We start from the raw sequence: 17,140 nt of genomic DNA, 5'->3' as shown, positions 1-17,140 counted from the left end.
GCAAATGAAACTCATGCTTTGATGAGTAAACTATTATTTAGGCTAAGGTTCTGACATGCTACCACCGGATTTTGAAATATATGTTTCATAAAAGAGAAAAATCAAGCTTGTAACACTGGGATTCATAGAGCATCAAACTAAGCTTCCAAAAAGAGAAGTCCCATAGGATGGTTAATTTCTTGGTGCTACTGACAAAGGAAGCAGCCAAAGGTCAACAAAGAAAAACTCTGCCATCTAACCTCGCAACCAAGGAACACATAAAAAGAAACTTAAAAAGCAGTGTGCCATCATTTATCAAGAGCCCCCAAGAAATGAATAATTTCCCGCAACTGATGTTTTTACTTATTTGTGATGTATTTCTTAAAGTTCCTAGATTGTTGTTAATACCCAGATTCTTGACTTGCTAGCTCTCTACACTAAACCTGGCCTGAGATTACCATGAAGTAGAATAAACCAGAAGAGTCCACGTGTCTGGTTCTGGTCTCGGCTGGGCTGAGTGTGTCACGCCTGCCCCTCATTTAGTCCCAACAAAAGCCCCATGAAGAAGCTATTCTCACAGTCTCCTCTTTGCAGATGAGAAACCAGGGGCAGGGGGATGAGATGACCCAACCACAGTCATGGACAAGGTGTTAGGGCCAGTGTGACGCCAGGATTTACTACAGCAGGTGAGGGAGGAGGCCCCAGAGCCAAGTGCTGGTTATGGAGCAACAGTCTCTTTTTCACAGAAATAACGAAGACTCACTGGTACAATAACACACTCCGTTCTGCGCCCCTGATTATTGGTACTCTGGAGATAAAATTTCCAAAATGACCCCAGCATCATCAGCCCAGTGCCCCCTGACGCCCCAGCCACCACAGCCCCTTGTCAGAGCCAGTGTATCGGCTCTGAACTTGGGACTGTCTGTCATAACTTCCTGAAGGCCCCACACTCATGCACTACTCCTTTAGTACTGTCCCGCTCCCACGTGAGTCCGGGCACTTGCTGTGTCCTTTGGCCTCTGTCTTCCATTGCTGTCCATGCTCCCCTGGATGGGCTTGGCCCGCGGTGCCCACCACACCACTTCAGGCCCCCCCATGCCTACTCTACGGTTTCTGCTTTCACGACACTCTGTCTGGGATCTGTCTCTGTGAGGGACTGCTGGGGCCCCGGTACCCCAAGTGGCCTGACACGGAAAACATCTAGTCACATGTGCTTTGTGAATGAGTGGGCGGGTGGGACTTTTGCTGACAGGACCCCACCTCTCTCCAGGTTTCCTTGACCGTTCTCTGTGGGCACCACGCTCTCAATGGCATCTCGGTCATAAACATAAGTAAAATCCTACGTAGGAGAAAATGAGGACACTGGCCTCCCATGACACAGCAGGTCCAACTGCAACATCCCCTCCTGGAACTCACAGCATCCTCCCCATTATGATAGAGCAAGTGTCCAGGGAGACCTCTTCTTCTTCTTGGCAGCCTCATAGAGCATTGGTGATGGCAAGTCCAACACTTTTTCTTTTTCTTTTTTTTTTTTTTTTTTTGGTGAAAATTCCAAAGCCAAAACGTCGTGGAGGCGTAGGAGGCACTGTCTATAAGGCTGGGACCGGAGCCCAGCCCTGACCTCAGTTCCCACATTGGTTCAAGTTCAAAAAGCAGAAAAATCTGTCTGTTGCCCTTGGATGAGCCAGGGGTCCCTACCAAGCAAATGAAGAGACAGCAGCACCAGTCAGGTGAGAAACTTGTTCGCACTAAACCAGGTTTTACTGCATGGTATCTATGAAGGACTCAGAACAATGAAAACTTCCCACTGGAAACACGCTGCCCTGCAGCCTCGGGAATGCAGAAGGAGTGACTCCCCTGCTGCTGATACTCTGGGTAGAATCTGGCCCATTTCCCCTGAGGAGTACACTTATTCAGGGCAAGGGGTAGGTTTGGGAATGAATGACCGATGCGTCTCCAGATGACGGGGCCTCTGGCTCTAGGTCTCGCTGCTAATACTGAAGTCTCAAAAAACACGCTCAGCTCAGATGTCTCCAGCGCCTTCTACGATCCCACGTGGTTTCCGGTGGCACTGGAGAAGAAAGGTAGCTGGTCTTTTTGTCGGGGGACTGTGGAGTCTGAGTATTGAGAAGGTTTGTATATTATGCCCAGGAGAACACCCACCAGAATTGTTTAAGGGTCTTCAGCAGGTGGCCGAACAGACAGCTTGAATAGGACAGTGACTTCTTGGTTATACCAGAAGGGAATGTAGCGTGGCTTCCACTAGTGTCTCTAACCAGCTCAAACCAGCCCCGAACACGCCTGCCATGTGGCCCACGGGGTTGGCCTTGGGAGTCCTGAGGAACTCGGAGCTTCTTGTCCAAATTCCAGAATCTGTGGTCATGCCTTGAGCAGAGGGGATTGTGTTCCCGGAGCACCCGGGGCACCTGGGGCCAGCAGACCTTCTTCCCACAGGCAGCCCTGGTCCCACCATCACCTGTCTCACCAGGCTGTTTCCTGAGCTCCAAACTACTGGTCATCACTGCTGCAAACCTAGAACCCTCACTCTGGCTTCCGTTTCTCTACTTTGTCTCGCCTGTCTCATTTCCCGCCACTTGCCTGTCCATAAGTCTGACAAAGACTTAAGGAGGCAACACGGACACCACTGCCCTCTCACCAGTGACTCTGTTCATAGCACAGACCTTCTGCTCTGTGCCCTTCTGGGCTCCTCTGCCCGGAGCCGGCTCTCCTTCCCACCTCCAGCCCATCTCACCGATAGAGGCCCGGCCCGGCTGGCATCACCAAGTGAAGAGATCACCAGGTCCTACTGGAGTCTTCTGGGAGAGTCCAATAAAGAACCCCCCTTCCTCATCCAAGCACTGATCCAATTTGGAAGAGACTGAAGAATAAGCAGTGGGGCCAACATATTTGCTGCTGGCACCGGCTATGTTGGAGATCATGGGGCAAGCATGCTTTCTAGTATGAGCGGCAGAACCGCCAGGCTCTGCTGCCCAACCCTAGGCCCTACGTGACCTGTGCCCAGAGGAACTGAGTAGATCGTGTGCTCTCTCCAGTCTGGCTTCCCTGTGGGAGGAGAACACACAAAGGGGCAACCCACGCTTCCCCGGCACCTCCCGCCAAACTCCTCCGGTCAGCCAGGGGGTGTGAGCAAAGGGGGGAACAGCAGGAGTTTGCAGCGTCGCCTTGCTCGGACTGCGGCCTCCGCCACTGTCCAGACCTGTCAGTGAGTGAGAGCATCCAAGGTCAGGCCTCGACCCAAGCTGGAACCATCTCTCCCCATTCCAGCAGACGTACCCATCTGCATCCCAGGGCCACAGCTTCCTTCACACAGCAAGGGTCTGCAAAGGAAGAAGGCGGGCCCGGCGTGCAACTCTATCAGCGGCCACATTTCATCTTGAAAGGACCCAAGGTCCAGTGTCCTGGGAGCTGAGACAAAGCTTGAAAGAACAAAATGGTGAAAGCAGAGACAAGATGCGAAGAGCATCAGCTTCCCTCCCACGTCCAGGGTAACGGCCCGGCTCAAGGAACTGGTGCTGAGATGAGGCAGCAGCTGAGGCGCACGTGGGGGGCTCGCCCTGCCACTAACCGCAGGTTGAAAGAAGGAAGACACGGAGGACGGACAGAGCAAAGAGCACAGTTAGTCATCCTCACACCTGGAAAGGGAACAGCACTGCGTCTCAAATACAATCTTCGCTTACGAACGAGCTTCTAAACATTGACGTGACGGCAAAGGTCACCAACACATCGGATACCGTATAACGTTGAACTCACCCAGTTTTTTAATTTCGTGCGTCCGCTCATCTCTCGTCAGTGGGACATAATTCATCTTCCGGCCACTTTCTCCGTAGCCCAGAAGAAAACCCCGTGATCTGCGTGGACTCTTGGCTCCCGACAGGCGCGGTGCCTTCCACGCAACGGAGAGCCGGTCGTCTGAGGATCGGACGCGGACACGCAAGGGCTTGTTTGGCACTTCCTTTTCTTAAAGAGGACATGACACAGAAATTATTACACAGTATACCCCTAAGAGTGAACCGCTGAGTCCGTAAAGTCTGTCTAAAGACGGAGCAGCAACAATTAGCAGCTGGGCTCAAAACATCCATTTTTGGTAAACCAATGCTAGTAGGAACACTTTTCCCTCCAGGGTATCAACACTCGATGCACCCGTTCCTCCCCGCGCTTCAGACAGAGAGGTCTCAAGAAGTCATTTTGAGGCTGCCAGCCAGAAATTTTGGATGTTTTACAACGTTCCTTCTTGTCTATTTTGCCTTCTTAAGGCCAAAACTGTATATTCTCTAGTGAGAGCCAAAGGTCAGTGTAAAAATAGAGCAAACACACTTGTGCATTATTTCTAACAGTCCTTTCCTAAGCACTTTCCACTCTAAGGTTGAAAAGACAGGCTTTCCTTGTTTTTACAGGAAATCCCTAAGAGTGAAATGCTAACTGGTTTTTGTGTTTTACCTTGGTTTCTCTGACACGGCTGTCTTGCCCCTCCAGACAGACAGAGCAGCAATCCCCAGTCTCTGTTCTTTCCTTGTGAAATCGATGTCTAGAAATCCTCTTGCTAAATGAGCAATCTCAAGAGACACCCTGATTGTTAACTTTTTCAAAGCAATGCCTTCTGTGGACCAATACTTAGTGTTCAAAGTCTTGCTTTTATATCAATTAAGAGCTGATAAGTTTGGCAACAAGGCGGGGGCGGGGAGGGTGTGACGACCACACTGCCCGTTTGGGACATTAGCCGCACTCTGGCCCTGCACCAGGGATACAGTTTGGCTAATGAGCATCTCTCCACCTACAGAAGCCAGGTACTTCCCAGGCATTATTCTTCATTATTGAATAATAATAATAATAATAATAATAATAATAATAATAACAATAATAATTGGCCTTATTATTAGTCAATTCTCAACTAACTTTTTAGACTAGAAAATTCCCAGCTAAGCAAAGACATAAAAATAAAATCTAATGTCTCAAGTTAGTGTCAACTTCAAGAATGCAATAAATCAATAGCCATTGGAGATGGTTATTCTGAAAAGTCAGACACACAGTGCCCATGTCTTGACTCTAATCAAAAGGAATATCCTTTAGTACATGAGCTGGAGATTACCTACTCAATTATTGGGCACCCCCATTCCTAAAGGCGTCTATAAGAATACCAGGTTATGGTTCAGTAAATACTTTTCTCTATATGCAAAATGGTCATTATTAAGATTTTTTGATTTTGACCCAAAAATGCAGCCAAAGGACTAACTACATAGAACTTGCCTTTACAGCCTGGGGTCATGAGTGTAACCACTTTCCGTAGGGTTCTACTAAACTGATTTCAGTTTTGTTCCAAGTTGGAGGTAAGCTCTCAATTTCAAGGACTAGCCTCGATAAAAGTTAAGGACCATCAAGTAATTACGGAAATGATAACTGCACTCGTTTATATAGTTCAAAAGAAAATAATTTGCCAAACTGTTCAATACTGATAAGCCAGCTCATTAATGGCAGAGCACGGAGTAACTGTATGAGTTCCTACATTAATCCTATGACCTGGTAGCTTATATGCATTCCCAATGGGGATCTCTCATTCATAGCCTTAATAAAGTGGTGCCCATGTTCCTAGAAAGGTCCAGGCTACTAAAACTTATTAAGTGTTTGAGTTGTCCACAGGTGACTGTGTCACAGAGGTGAACAGGAATGCCCTTTGTCAGCATTGGTCACTGATGAATAGACCTTGTGTAGGGTCTGAGGGGGAATTTTTTTAAATACTGAGGGAAATGTCTCATAAAAACCACATATGAGAAGCAAAATCTGGATAACGAGCAGTATGTTTAGTCTCATTTATCAACAACAGTGTTTTGGTTTGTTTTTAAAGTTAGCAGATTGGCAGAGGACTTTCATTAGAACAAAACACATAACCAAGTTGACTTTCTCAGTGATAGTGTTTGTGCCTTTTTCAGCTTTGTGCAAAGGCACAAAATAGACTTGACATGAGCCATGAGCAGGGGCATAGAAGTCAAGAGAAAATTTCACAGGAAGCAAAAACCTTTGCTTCGTTCTGTCTTTACAGCTTCTAAGTCACGTTCCCCTTTATGTGCCTCCAGTACAAACTGTCACCACATGCACAAAATTCAGTTTCAACAGAAGACCCTCCTGTGAGTGATGACATAGATTCCCTGAGGGTAAGCCACCTGAGGTTGGGGTTTGATTTCATGGGGTTCCCAGCTTTGGACAAGGGTCAGTACTATGTTTTTTAAAAGCTTATAAGGTGAAAATTATCCCTGTCAACAACATAGGATATTTATTTTACTTCCGTAAAAAGTTCATACCTCCTCAAGGCAACCTCTCACTGATGTGGGGCTGAAAATGATGCTTGCTCAAGCTGCCACCGGCCATTTGCACTGCTAGTATTTTGGGCAGAAATGACAGGGTTATCACCCAACCATGGCTGCCGCGGTCTATTTCCTGAGACAGCAGTAAATGGGACAGATATTCATGGTGCTGTTATCAGCTGGACTGTCCTCGGTGCACCCCGATCCCGGCTCTTTCTAAATCCCTCTGTGGCCTATGGCAATGCTCCCATCATTCCAGAAAGCAACACATCAGCTTGGGAGTTCTGGGTGATCACCAGAAAAATGGGCGAATGTACTGAGAACACACATGTGGGTCTTACACGAGTCGGAAAAAAAAAAAAAAATCAGTTATTGAATGGAGATGGTATTCTCTGCCATGGGGCTCCCCTCCAGTCCTGGGACACTTCCAGGCACGCACACCACAGGGCAAAGTGTTTCGGGAGGATGCACTCTCACTGCTGAGCCTTGGGAACACAGCAGGTCTCTACTCCGAACAGATAACCCCTGACACTCAACAGTAAAGCACTGACAAAACTCTAAAAAGGAAAAAGACCATGGGAACCATGACAGGGTCCCTGAGAAACAGGAAACAGTAAGGTTCCAAGGACCAGGATCTTGGTCTCACATGGCACAAGTTTATTGCCTCAGGTGCCCAGCTTGTGACTCTGTCTTGATTCCTGCCAGGCCCAGTAGGCATCAGCCACACTGCTGCCCTCAAACTGTACGGGCTTTCACCACAGTCTCAAACCTGCTATGTAGCCACCCCACACCAGGGCTGGAGAATGAGGCCGGCCTTCTGAGCAAGGGGGAATGGGGAACAGGGCTGAGGCTAGCCCCAGCCTCCAAGCACACTGCCTGCTTTACATAGAACTTCACAGTTTACCGTAAGCCCTCACATGGTTTATTTTAATTGTCCTTACAAGAGCTTCCAGGTTAAGTAGGATACATGTCATAATCCCCAAGAGAAAACTGAGGTTTGAAAAGGTGAAGTCGCTGACCCAAGGCCACACAGCTACTAAGTGTCAAGTGAGGACATGAACTCAAGCACTGCGGGCTGGGTTCCATTCTCATCTCCCTAGACGTCTTCCACTCCACTCTCCCGTCACCCCATGTGCCATCCCGCCAACCACCTAACCTCTTCTGCCAAGGAATGTGAAGCAAGGTTCTGAGCTAGACAGACCCTCCTCAGGGCATGAGTATAATGCCTGGCACAGTAGGCATTAAGTGTGTGTGTGTGTGTGTGTGTGTGTGTGTGCACGCACACTTAAATAGACCAGACAGTACACACAGCAGGTAGCAAATGAATAGGAGAAGGCCTCTCATCAAAGACTGTCGTGAGACCTCCTCCCACCAGACACAGAGGTCACTGACTCTGCAAACCACCGAGTAAGGTGAAAATGGCCCCCTCAACACAGTCCCCCATCTTCCAAACCTTGGTTTTAGGAAAGCCAACTGTAATTTTTTTCAAGTATTTTGAAATTTTCCTTTCTTTAATATTCTGGGATACATACAATCAACCATTTTCTTAAGATCTTTTATAGGTCATCTGGTAATCTTCTTTTAAGCTGATGCACACATTAAAAAAAAAAAAAAAAAAAAACTACCCATATGGTTCAAATTCACTTGCCATGAAATTATTTTAGTATTTTCTCTAAGCCCCATGAAGTTTTTCTGATAAATCTCCCTTAAGTCTTCTATCATGAAAACAGGAAGTCACAATTGCCACGAGTGACCACATTCACACTGACCGGCACAGAGGATCTTTTAAACTTGGCAGGATACAGTCCCGCCTCCACTGCTCTTGGAACAACAGAATCAGGTAGATTACTCAGAATGGGTCCATCGCAGAAGACCCACAGCACTTGATTACACACTGTCTCCTTGGCAGGGCAGCTGGGTGTGACGATTACCACCTGGATTATAGCAGACTCCAGAAAGCCAGACAGGACTAGAACATCTCTGCAGATCTCTCCTGCCAGCTACGAAAATTTGCCAACATTCTGAAGTTATACAGAATCAAAATCGGTTCTTTTCACAAAGAAAAAAATTAAAAAATCAAAGGATCAACAAGGTGCTGTGCCCATCTACACTCCAGCACTGGCTGAACATGGTTGCTTCTGCACTCAGCTTCCACAAGCACCGAAGTCAGGGTCTGAATCTGAGTCTAGTACTCCCAGGCTGGGTGACTTTGAGAACCTTCACTGAAGCTCAGTTTCCTCTTCTGTAAAGTATAGACAGCATACGGAGTTTTATAAGATAATCCACATAAGGCATTTAAAGCTGTACTCGGCTTCCATTAAGCACACATTAATTGTTTAATTAAATGTGTTTGAGACTGTGATAAAGAGGAAACCCCCAATTTATCAGCTTCCCTGGATGGGTGTCCCGCCCCCTCCAGAACGTGAGCCATGGCTGGACCACAGAGCTTACGGTGATGCTTTGCACACAGGGGGCACAAAAAAATGTGTCCCAAAGAACATACGCAGAAGAAAGCACTATTGCCAAAGACTCTTCACACTGAAAACCTTCTCAGCTATGAGGTGGTCCAATCCAGACCCCTTTTTCTGCACCATAAACTGGCAGTGCTATTCTTCATCAACATCTAACAATTGTCAGTTACTCTGAGCAAGTCCCTGCTCTTTGGTGGCATAAAAGAGTCCATGACCACTGCTGTCCAGTGACCGCTTTCCTCAGCCCGGTCTCAGGTAACAGGACATTCTCATTTTCCTACAGAACATCCACCATCACTCAGCACACAGCTCCACTGAGCAGCCTGGCACCCCGCTTCACTGCCCGCCCAGCTTCACAGACATAGACAGTCCCGATTCTCCTCTTCATGGCCCAAAAGGGCTGGCCTATGTGTTATCTGGCTCTCCGCTCCCCTGTCCTCTGCCCCCAGCACTTTCCCCCAAATTCCCTAACATCAGACCCTGAGGGCAGCAGGGGCACCAATCTGTACAGCAGGAAGGGGTCTAACCTATGAGGCCAGTGCAGTGACCCTTATACCGCAGAGTGCATCAGACGTACCTGCAGGGCTTGTGAAAACACGCCCCAGCCTCCACCTCTATCAGAGCCAGGTGCGAGTCCAAAGCTTCTGTGTAATTTTATTTTATTTTATTTTATTTATTTTTTAAATTTCTTTTCAGTGTTCCAGAACTTTTTTTTTTTTTAAAGAATTTATTTATTTGACAGAGAGAACAAGAGCGCACAGCAGGGGAGCAGCAGAGGGAGAAGGAGAAGCAGGCTCTCCACCTAGCAGGGAGTCCAGGGAGGCACTCTACGCCAGGATCCTGGAATCATGACCTGAGCAAAAGGAAGATGCTGAACTGACGGAGTCACCCAGGTGCCCCCGCTGACGTGTACTTTTGATAAATAAGCATAAAGAAGAGGAGGGAGGGCAGGAAAAGGGGAGGGAAGATGCATTAGAGGGTGTGCAGATCGACTGTGGACAGCCAGAACAGAGACAGGATGTGGGCTTTGCTGCCCCCACTCAGAGTATGGATTCCCTGCCACTGACGTAGGCCCAGCCCCGGCACGGAGTGACGTAGGCCAAGGGCTCCTTCCTGAGAGAGTTCTGACTCGTCATCTCGAGACACTTCTGAATGTTCCACGAAACTCTCCTTCCACACCAACATATGCAACACTTAAACTGAAGTCTTTTGAATGCTATTGTTTTCTTTTCCAAAAAACATCCCAATAATCTGACTACTGGGTTTTTGTGTGATATTTGGATAGGCCTAGCTATTTAACAGTAAGGAGAAAGGGTACCTTATTTCTTTATTTTAGAATAGTGACTGTCACTATGTCACCAACCTTCATAAATTATTGGATCCCTACCAGGTAGATGGCATTTGACAAACGTCCTCACAATCACCCAAAAATGCCCTGTTTACAAAGTGAGGCTGAGGATGCTTAAGGGGGAATTTCAAAGCCAGACAGCAGGGGCAGGAAACTGGGCTGGACCTGCGGTCTGTTGGATCTGTAGCCCTCCTTGTCTCCACTTCACTCTTGTTCAGAAACTCCTAGTGGCTACAGAGTTGGTGTCACCAGCAGCCACACTATGGCATAAGCATGGTGCCTGCCCTTGGAGAAAGTCCCCCAAAGTCCCCCTTGGTACCTCATAGACACCGTGGGGTGAAGGATCTGGTCTGCTGCTCCAGGAATCACTGTCCATGACTTCCATACCACAAGTATACTACTTAGAGAAAATGCCAACATTGTCCCCAAGACCTCGCTGCTCTTAAGGGAAGTCAGTCCATCTGCTCCGTCAGGAGCCACTCATCACATGAGTCTCTCGACATTTGTCCATTTCAGCGCTCTGGGAAACACCATGCAATGAAGAGCCCAGCACCTGGGAAGCCAAACCGATGGCCTGCCTGCCTGACTCATCCTGGGAAGCAGTTGGGACATGAGGGAGAAGTTTTGCAACTTATATACATCTCGCCACCCTCAGAGCTACTAAAACAGCAGCCTTAAGCCCACACCTAGAGGCAGTACATCCTCACTGTCTTTCCAGGGTTTAAAGGAGGACAGAAGATCTTGAAAGAAAAAAAAAGAAGAAGAAGAAGAGAAAAGAAAGAAAAACAACCTTGATCTCCCCTGAACACACCACAGCCAGTGACTAATAATGTTATGGATTGTGGAAGTCCAAAGAGCCTTTCTAAAACATCAGACACTAATTCTTAAAACAAACAAGCCAATCTAAGTGTCTTTGGTCAAGCTTCCTCCTGCCCCAGGACCTGTGCAGTTCTTCATAGACTCTTCCCTCCTGCTCTCTGGGATCATGCATGGACACCCAGACTGTCACTGGATGAGGGAGCCACAGAGCATCCTACTTGGCATGGAGTAGAGAAAGGACAGAGTAGTCAGAGGCCAACCGCACAGGCTGGTGTGAGGCTGCCAGCACTTGTGCCCTAAAGGGTGACCATCAAAATTCAGAGGACTGTCTCAGAAACAAAGCAAATACAGTAAGCCCTCCTGGAACCTCTCCACAGAGGTCATTTTGTCTTGTCTGCTGTCGGTTTCACAAGATTGTGGAATCCCTTTATCCCTTAGCAGAGCTCCTCAAACTCTTCCCTGAAGTTCATTCAACAGCAAAGAAGACGGTGGAATCCCAGAAGCCTGGAGCAAGGCAACATATTCATAATCTTTTTCTCAAAATCCCACTTCAGTTTTGTAGACTACTCTAATATCTTGGTGTTCATTTTAAAGTAGAAAGTAACATTTTGAAAGATCATCCAGAAAGTACTTCCTGTGGACGTGGCCAGTGTCTCCTGTGCCTTCATGGACACCTTCCCAGGTTCTGAGAAGCCCAGTCTAAGAAGCCGTGAGAACCCCTGGTACATGAGCAGCTTCAGGCTGGCATCCAAAGTGTCCATCCGTGGTTGACTTTGACCCCAGCAGTGCTATGAATATCAGTAAAAATGACTTCATACTGGCAATGTCACTCCACAACACTAGGGCTGCAAAATGCCAGGTCACCCGAGATGGGGCTCTACACAAGTTGACTGTGAAGTCCTGCCCCGGGCGTGAGAATGAAGAGGTTCAGCAACTACTTCCATGGACACATCCCTCAGTTCTTACAGATCTTAAGCCTTTTGAGAGGCATCGCTCCCTACACTAAGCCAACCATCTTCCAGTATAGGCAGAGCGAGGGTCTGCTTCCCACTCAGGACAGCAACTCATCTCTGAGCCTGGAAGGACGATACCAGCCACAGATGTCCTCAGCCATCTGTGACAGGAGCTTGCAGGGAGCCAGCCCTGGCCCAGCCCCATGGACACAGCATGAGGGGATCAGGGAGCTTCTTTGGCTGTGGAGGTCTCCTCCACTGGAGATGGGCAGGGGCTGTCACAGGAAGCATCTGGTCTGGATGCCTCTGGGGGTAATGTTGCCTCCAGAAGCTCCTCCTGAGGACTCATGAGGGCCACGGAAAGCAAGAGGAGCAGCAGCCCATTCCTGATCTCCTCAACAGCTGAAATGCAGACATCTGGCATTTCTTCACCCTGCAGGGTAACATGGGGTCAACCTCCTAGACTATGGAAGCCAAGATGAAGGAGTGGGAAATATGCTGAGGAAAACTGTCTCTGTTCCAAGGTTTGTTTGGTTCAGTTTGTTTGTTTTAGTCTAAAGCTCTTCTGCCTTGCTTTCATTCAGCAGGGCCGTAAGTAATGCACTTGTTTTCTGGAAATGAAAGACCTTGTTTCTGTCGAGTGGCTGCTGATTAATTCAACTTTTTACTGTGACCCAACATGCCCTTTGCGAATGGAAGACCGGGTTAGGATATATGAACAGGCTGGTAAGTTCAAAGAGAAGGGCTGTCTTTCAGGCCTAATACCTGCATTTGCAGGAATTCTATAGAAGGACCACATCCCCCTTCAGAGACCTCACAAGGGACATAACTGACCTCTTTTTCACTCAGACATGACAGGAAAAGCCTGTGAGGGGTCTGCCATCAGACAGTGGCAGCTGGCCCCCAAGATGCTGACCTCATCAGAAGCATTAGGTATATTAACGACTGCAGGACATGAAGGCCATACGTGTGAGGACAGTTCATCTCTCCAGCATTCAGGCCCTGCCCTGACCCTGGGAGCAGCCCCTCATCAGCCTCTGAAGAGAGCACCCACCCCACACCTGGGGAAACGGCCTCACTCCCGGTCACCAGCTTCCTAGGCACTCACTGATGGGAAAGTCTGTGAGCACATACTCACATTCATCGATGCGGAGGAAACGCACGGTATGCCGGGGGTGGGGGTGTCTCTCCAGTCCGCGACAGCTCCCGATTCCCTTCCAGGCATTTCTGTGGGGGCTGGAACCCCTGAGGCCTTTGTTCGGACCCAAGAACATTCTAATGGGAGAAGTTACACAGCTCTGCAAACAAGATTCCACTGCCTACCTTTTCATTGTTGAAGAACGGGCTTGCAGGCTGGGGAAGTCTACACTCTAATGGGAGAGGCGACTTTGGAAGGAGGCACTCGGATAAGATGGGAGGCCCCAGGAGGAAGGGATATCCCCATAGCAGATGGAGCCTGCTGTATACACACCTCGTCTTCACAGACCAGCCGCCTCGTGGAATTCCAATCCACAAATGTACTCCATGTCATTCCAAGACACTGAAGGCAAGAATTAGGATCTCTGACTGATGGCCACACCCCTCTGTGGCCAATACTCTGCCCTGCCCAGGACCACCCCCAGCAGCAGCAGCTGAACTAGCCAGGGGTGACCCTGACCTTCTGACACCCCACTCTGCATCTCACACTGCCCTAGCCTAGCCTTGTCACTGCTCATCTCCCCTCCCAAGGCGCAGACACTGAGTGAGTGGAAGCAGCCTCCAAATGCACTTCTGTTTAGCAAGCATTTATGGAGCACCTACTGTGTGCTTGACCCAGGCCCCAGAGATACAAAGACGAGTAAATCAAAGCACCCTACCATTGAGGCAGCTCACCATCCAGGCTGGGGAGCGGAAACTGATTTTTGCCCTGTAAACTGCACTTAATAAAACTCATGATTGCATGAGAAAGCTACTGAGAAAATCAGGCCAGAGACATTACTAATTCCCTGTGGGCCAGGGGGGCGTTAATTGAAACTAGCGTGAGAAAATAGGACCATCTGATCATAATTACTTTAAAAATTCTGGACTGGGGTACACTTTAAGCACAAGTCTGGCACACAGCAGCCCCTGGCCTGGCTCCAGCATTATGGGATAGAGCCCCGAAGGGAGCAGCACTGTGTGTAAATGCTCACTGGTGTGCTACACCAGTGACCTTTTACCCAGAGTGACGCCCACCGTCTAAATATGTTAGCAGGGCCTTCTTCCTGGCTCACAGGGTGGTGGTCTGCCACGCCATCACACTCAGAGAAAGGGGAGTAGGTGGGACAGACAACGGGGCCCGGGGGAGACGTGTGTCCGGTGGATCACTGGAGATGATTCTTTATTCTGTGCACCTCCGTGTGCTCAGGCACAAATTCAACACCTAGGAACTGCAATTCAGCATTTCTCCCTTTAATAATATGATTTTGATTTTGCTGACCCAAAACAGTCAAAGGAGTGGAGGAAAAGGCACAGAGTCATTTCTCAGTAATACAAATGGTTCCCAATTGCTCGCAAAGTTTAAAATCACCCAATAAAAGTGGTGGAATCCATACACTTCATGTCCTCAGTTCACAACATTTCCAAGCTGAAAGGAATCCTAGAACTTTAGAATAAAACTTAGAACCTGAGATGGTTCTTAGAAAGGAGACTAGAATCTTTCCATCAAGACCCAGCATTTCACAGCTGAGGAATCCGGATCCAGGAATATGCTGGAGCTGTAGCCGGGCCAGCCATGAAGGAGTGGACAGGGTGGGGAGTATAGCCTGGTGGTGACTATGCTCTGAAGTCAACAGGTCAGGAAAGGGCCCATAGCAGGACACTATGATTAGAATTTCCACCTTCCACATCAGTCACATTTAAATAAATTGGCAAGAAGATACACACACCTGAAGGTCAGTGCTCGTTCTGATGAACTACTGATAGGAAAGGCAAGAATGCATAATTTTAGATTATGAAACACCCATTTCTCATATGACCATAGGTATTTCCTAATAAAAGGAATGCCAGGGAAGGAATAAAGATGCCAAACTGTGGTTTACATGGTTTCTTAGTTTCATCATTTCCATGTTAAATAATTCAACACCTGTTCACCAGCAGGCATCAGCCTTTTGAGGCAGGCACCGAGGAGACTAGTGGAGCTCTATGATGGACCCGAACCTAGGCTTACCCTCAGGTCTGACCATGTGTGCAAAGCAGCTTCACGTACATGAAGCCAATCTTGAGGAGTCGTGGGGACAGCAGTTCCCCTCGGAGACAAGAGGAGGGAAGGGAGATGAGGGTTTGGAAATCATGAGAAAGAAGAGGAGTGGTGTGACGCCGATGACCTCTATTTCAGAGGGAGGCAGGAAGCAAGGCTAGAAGCCAGAGGAAAGCAGGAGGAAGGAGAATGAGCAAAGTGGCAATATTTTAGACCTGACAGCCCATAGAAGAAAGGAAGTGGCCTTAGGAAGGACACAGAGAACAACTGCCAGACAGTGCTGAGGACCCAGTTGGAGTCAGCAGACCAGCTGCAAGGGGTCACAAATGTGCAGATCGGCTTAGCTCTTCGCTTCTCCCACAAGACTCAGAAATTCCCACGCAAGAGGGAAGTCAGGGAGTAGAGGCCCTAGTATGGGGACTAACAGGCCGCTGAGGCTGTCCCAGGGTCCGGGGAGCTGCCAGGCTGTCATGAGCAGGACCGGAAAAGACAAGAAATGATCCAGGACCAGCTCTGGACTGTGGAAACGGGAAGGGTCTGTGGACCCAAAGCCCGAGTCGGTCCAAAAGGGAGCTCAGGAGAGTGAGAGAGTTGGAAAAGTGAGATGACTGTGGAGAGGAGCAACTCGACCACCGGCAGCAGGTGGTAGCAGCTGGAAACCACGAGGTGAGGATGTCACATGGGCCACCGCTATGGAGGATGCCCTTGTGGACAGGCCATTAGGAGCCAAGCACTAAGTTGCTATTTGTATTGGGGGAGCAACCTGGAGGTCTGAGAATGGAGGGGCACAGTTATGCCGGTACTGGATGAGAATGGCCAAGGAGAACGGTGAACTCAAGTCGGAGCTATAATTTGTTTAAAAAATGAGCAAACTTCATGGGCTGAAATATAATGTAAGAAAATATGAGGCAGAAATCAGACTTTTATCCCAGTATTATGTCTAGTTTGGGCGCCACAGCTTAAGGACACCATAAACAACTAGATTTTTAGAAAACCATCACCTTATTAAAAATACACGATCCTATTGAGAACTAAAATTTTCCAGATGAAGAGCCTGCTGAAAGGAGAATGACCTGTCCGCCAAGTCCCTGGGTTGGCTGGAAGCAGAGCTGGGCCGTGGTCTTGTCCTGACCCCAGTGTCACAGACCAGGTGACCCCACATCCGGTACCAGAAATGAAAAGCTAAAACAACTTCAGAAAAGAAGTCTGCAGGGAAGGCAAATAATAAGATTGCAATATCTGAAGGGACTTGGGACCTTTCTTCCCAGGGGACAAAACAAAGGGATATGGGTTTGTATCTCAACATGAGGGATTTCACATTGAAATACAAAGAAAACTTTCTGACTAAAAGATATAACATGAGCTATCCAAAGCCAAAGCCAAAACTTCTGCCAGAGTTGCAGTTCTGCTTAGTCCTTCTACTTTCTGAGTCCTGAGGGCTTTCAGATTTGGACTAGTGACTAGTCAGATTCATTCGAGTTGACCTGCAGTGTTCTTCCTCCTCCTCAAGCTCCCACTGGCCAGTGGTCCCCATACCATCTCAGCAACATGCCACCATCTTAGCAACTCCCCAACCCGGCTTAGTCTATATCTCAGTGTTGTTCATTTTTCAAAGAATTTATGATTCTGCTACAGGCTGAATTGTGTCACCACCACAAATTCATATGTTGAAGTCTTGACTCCGAATTATCCCAGGAAGTAACGGTCTTTGGAGACTGAACCTTTTAGGAGGCAATTAAGTTACAATGAGGCCATTGGGATGGGCCCTACTCCCACCCGGCTGGTGTCCTTTTAAGGTGTCTTAAGACAGCAAGAATGTGTGCTCACAGTAGAAAGCCAAGCCAAAGAGAGGCCTCATGGGAAACCAAACCTGCTGACACCTTGATCTTGGACTTTCAGACTCTGGAACTGTGAGAGAAAATAAACATCTGTTGTTTGCCACCCCCCTCTGTGGTATTTTGTTATAGTGGCTCTCACAAGCAAATACAGATTCTGTGGGTTATTTTTTGCTTACATGTTTATTGCCTTTCTTTCCC

At 48.2% G+C, this 17,140-nt stretch overlaps 1 protein-coding gene across 2 annotated transcripts in view; it reads right to left on the bottom strand.

The window, feature by feature from the left end:
* FNDC1 (fibronectin type III domain containing 1) overlaps positions 1–17,140 on the bottom strand; it is a 111,799-nt gene that overhangs the window by 60,962 nt on the left and 33,697 nt on the right. For both annotated transcript variants that reach the window (XM_059401365.1, XM_059401366.1), the window contains one exon: positions 3,751–3,957. In XM_059401365.1, coding sequence (XP_059257348.1) covers positions 3,751–3,805 — 55 coding nt within the window. In that variant the 5' untranslated portion in view covers positions 3,806–3,957. The remainder of the gene's footprint in view (positions 1–3,750; positions 3,958–17,140) is intronic.

The sequence above is a fragment of the Mustela nigripes genome, chromosome 5, assembly GCF_022355385.1.
Source record: "Mustela nigripes isolate SB6536 chromosome 5, MUSNIG.SB6536, whole genome shotgun sequence".
Classification (NCBI taxonomy): domain Eukaryota; kingdom Metazoa; phylum Chordata; class Mammalia; order Carnivora; family Mustelidae; genus Mustela; species Mustela nigripes.
This window is presented reverse-complemented; position numbering and strand designations above follow the sequence as displayed.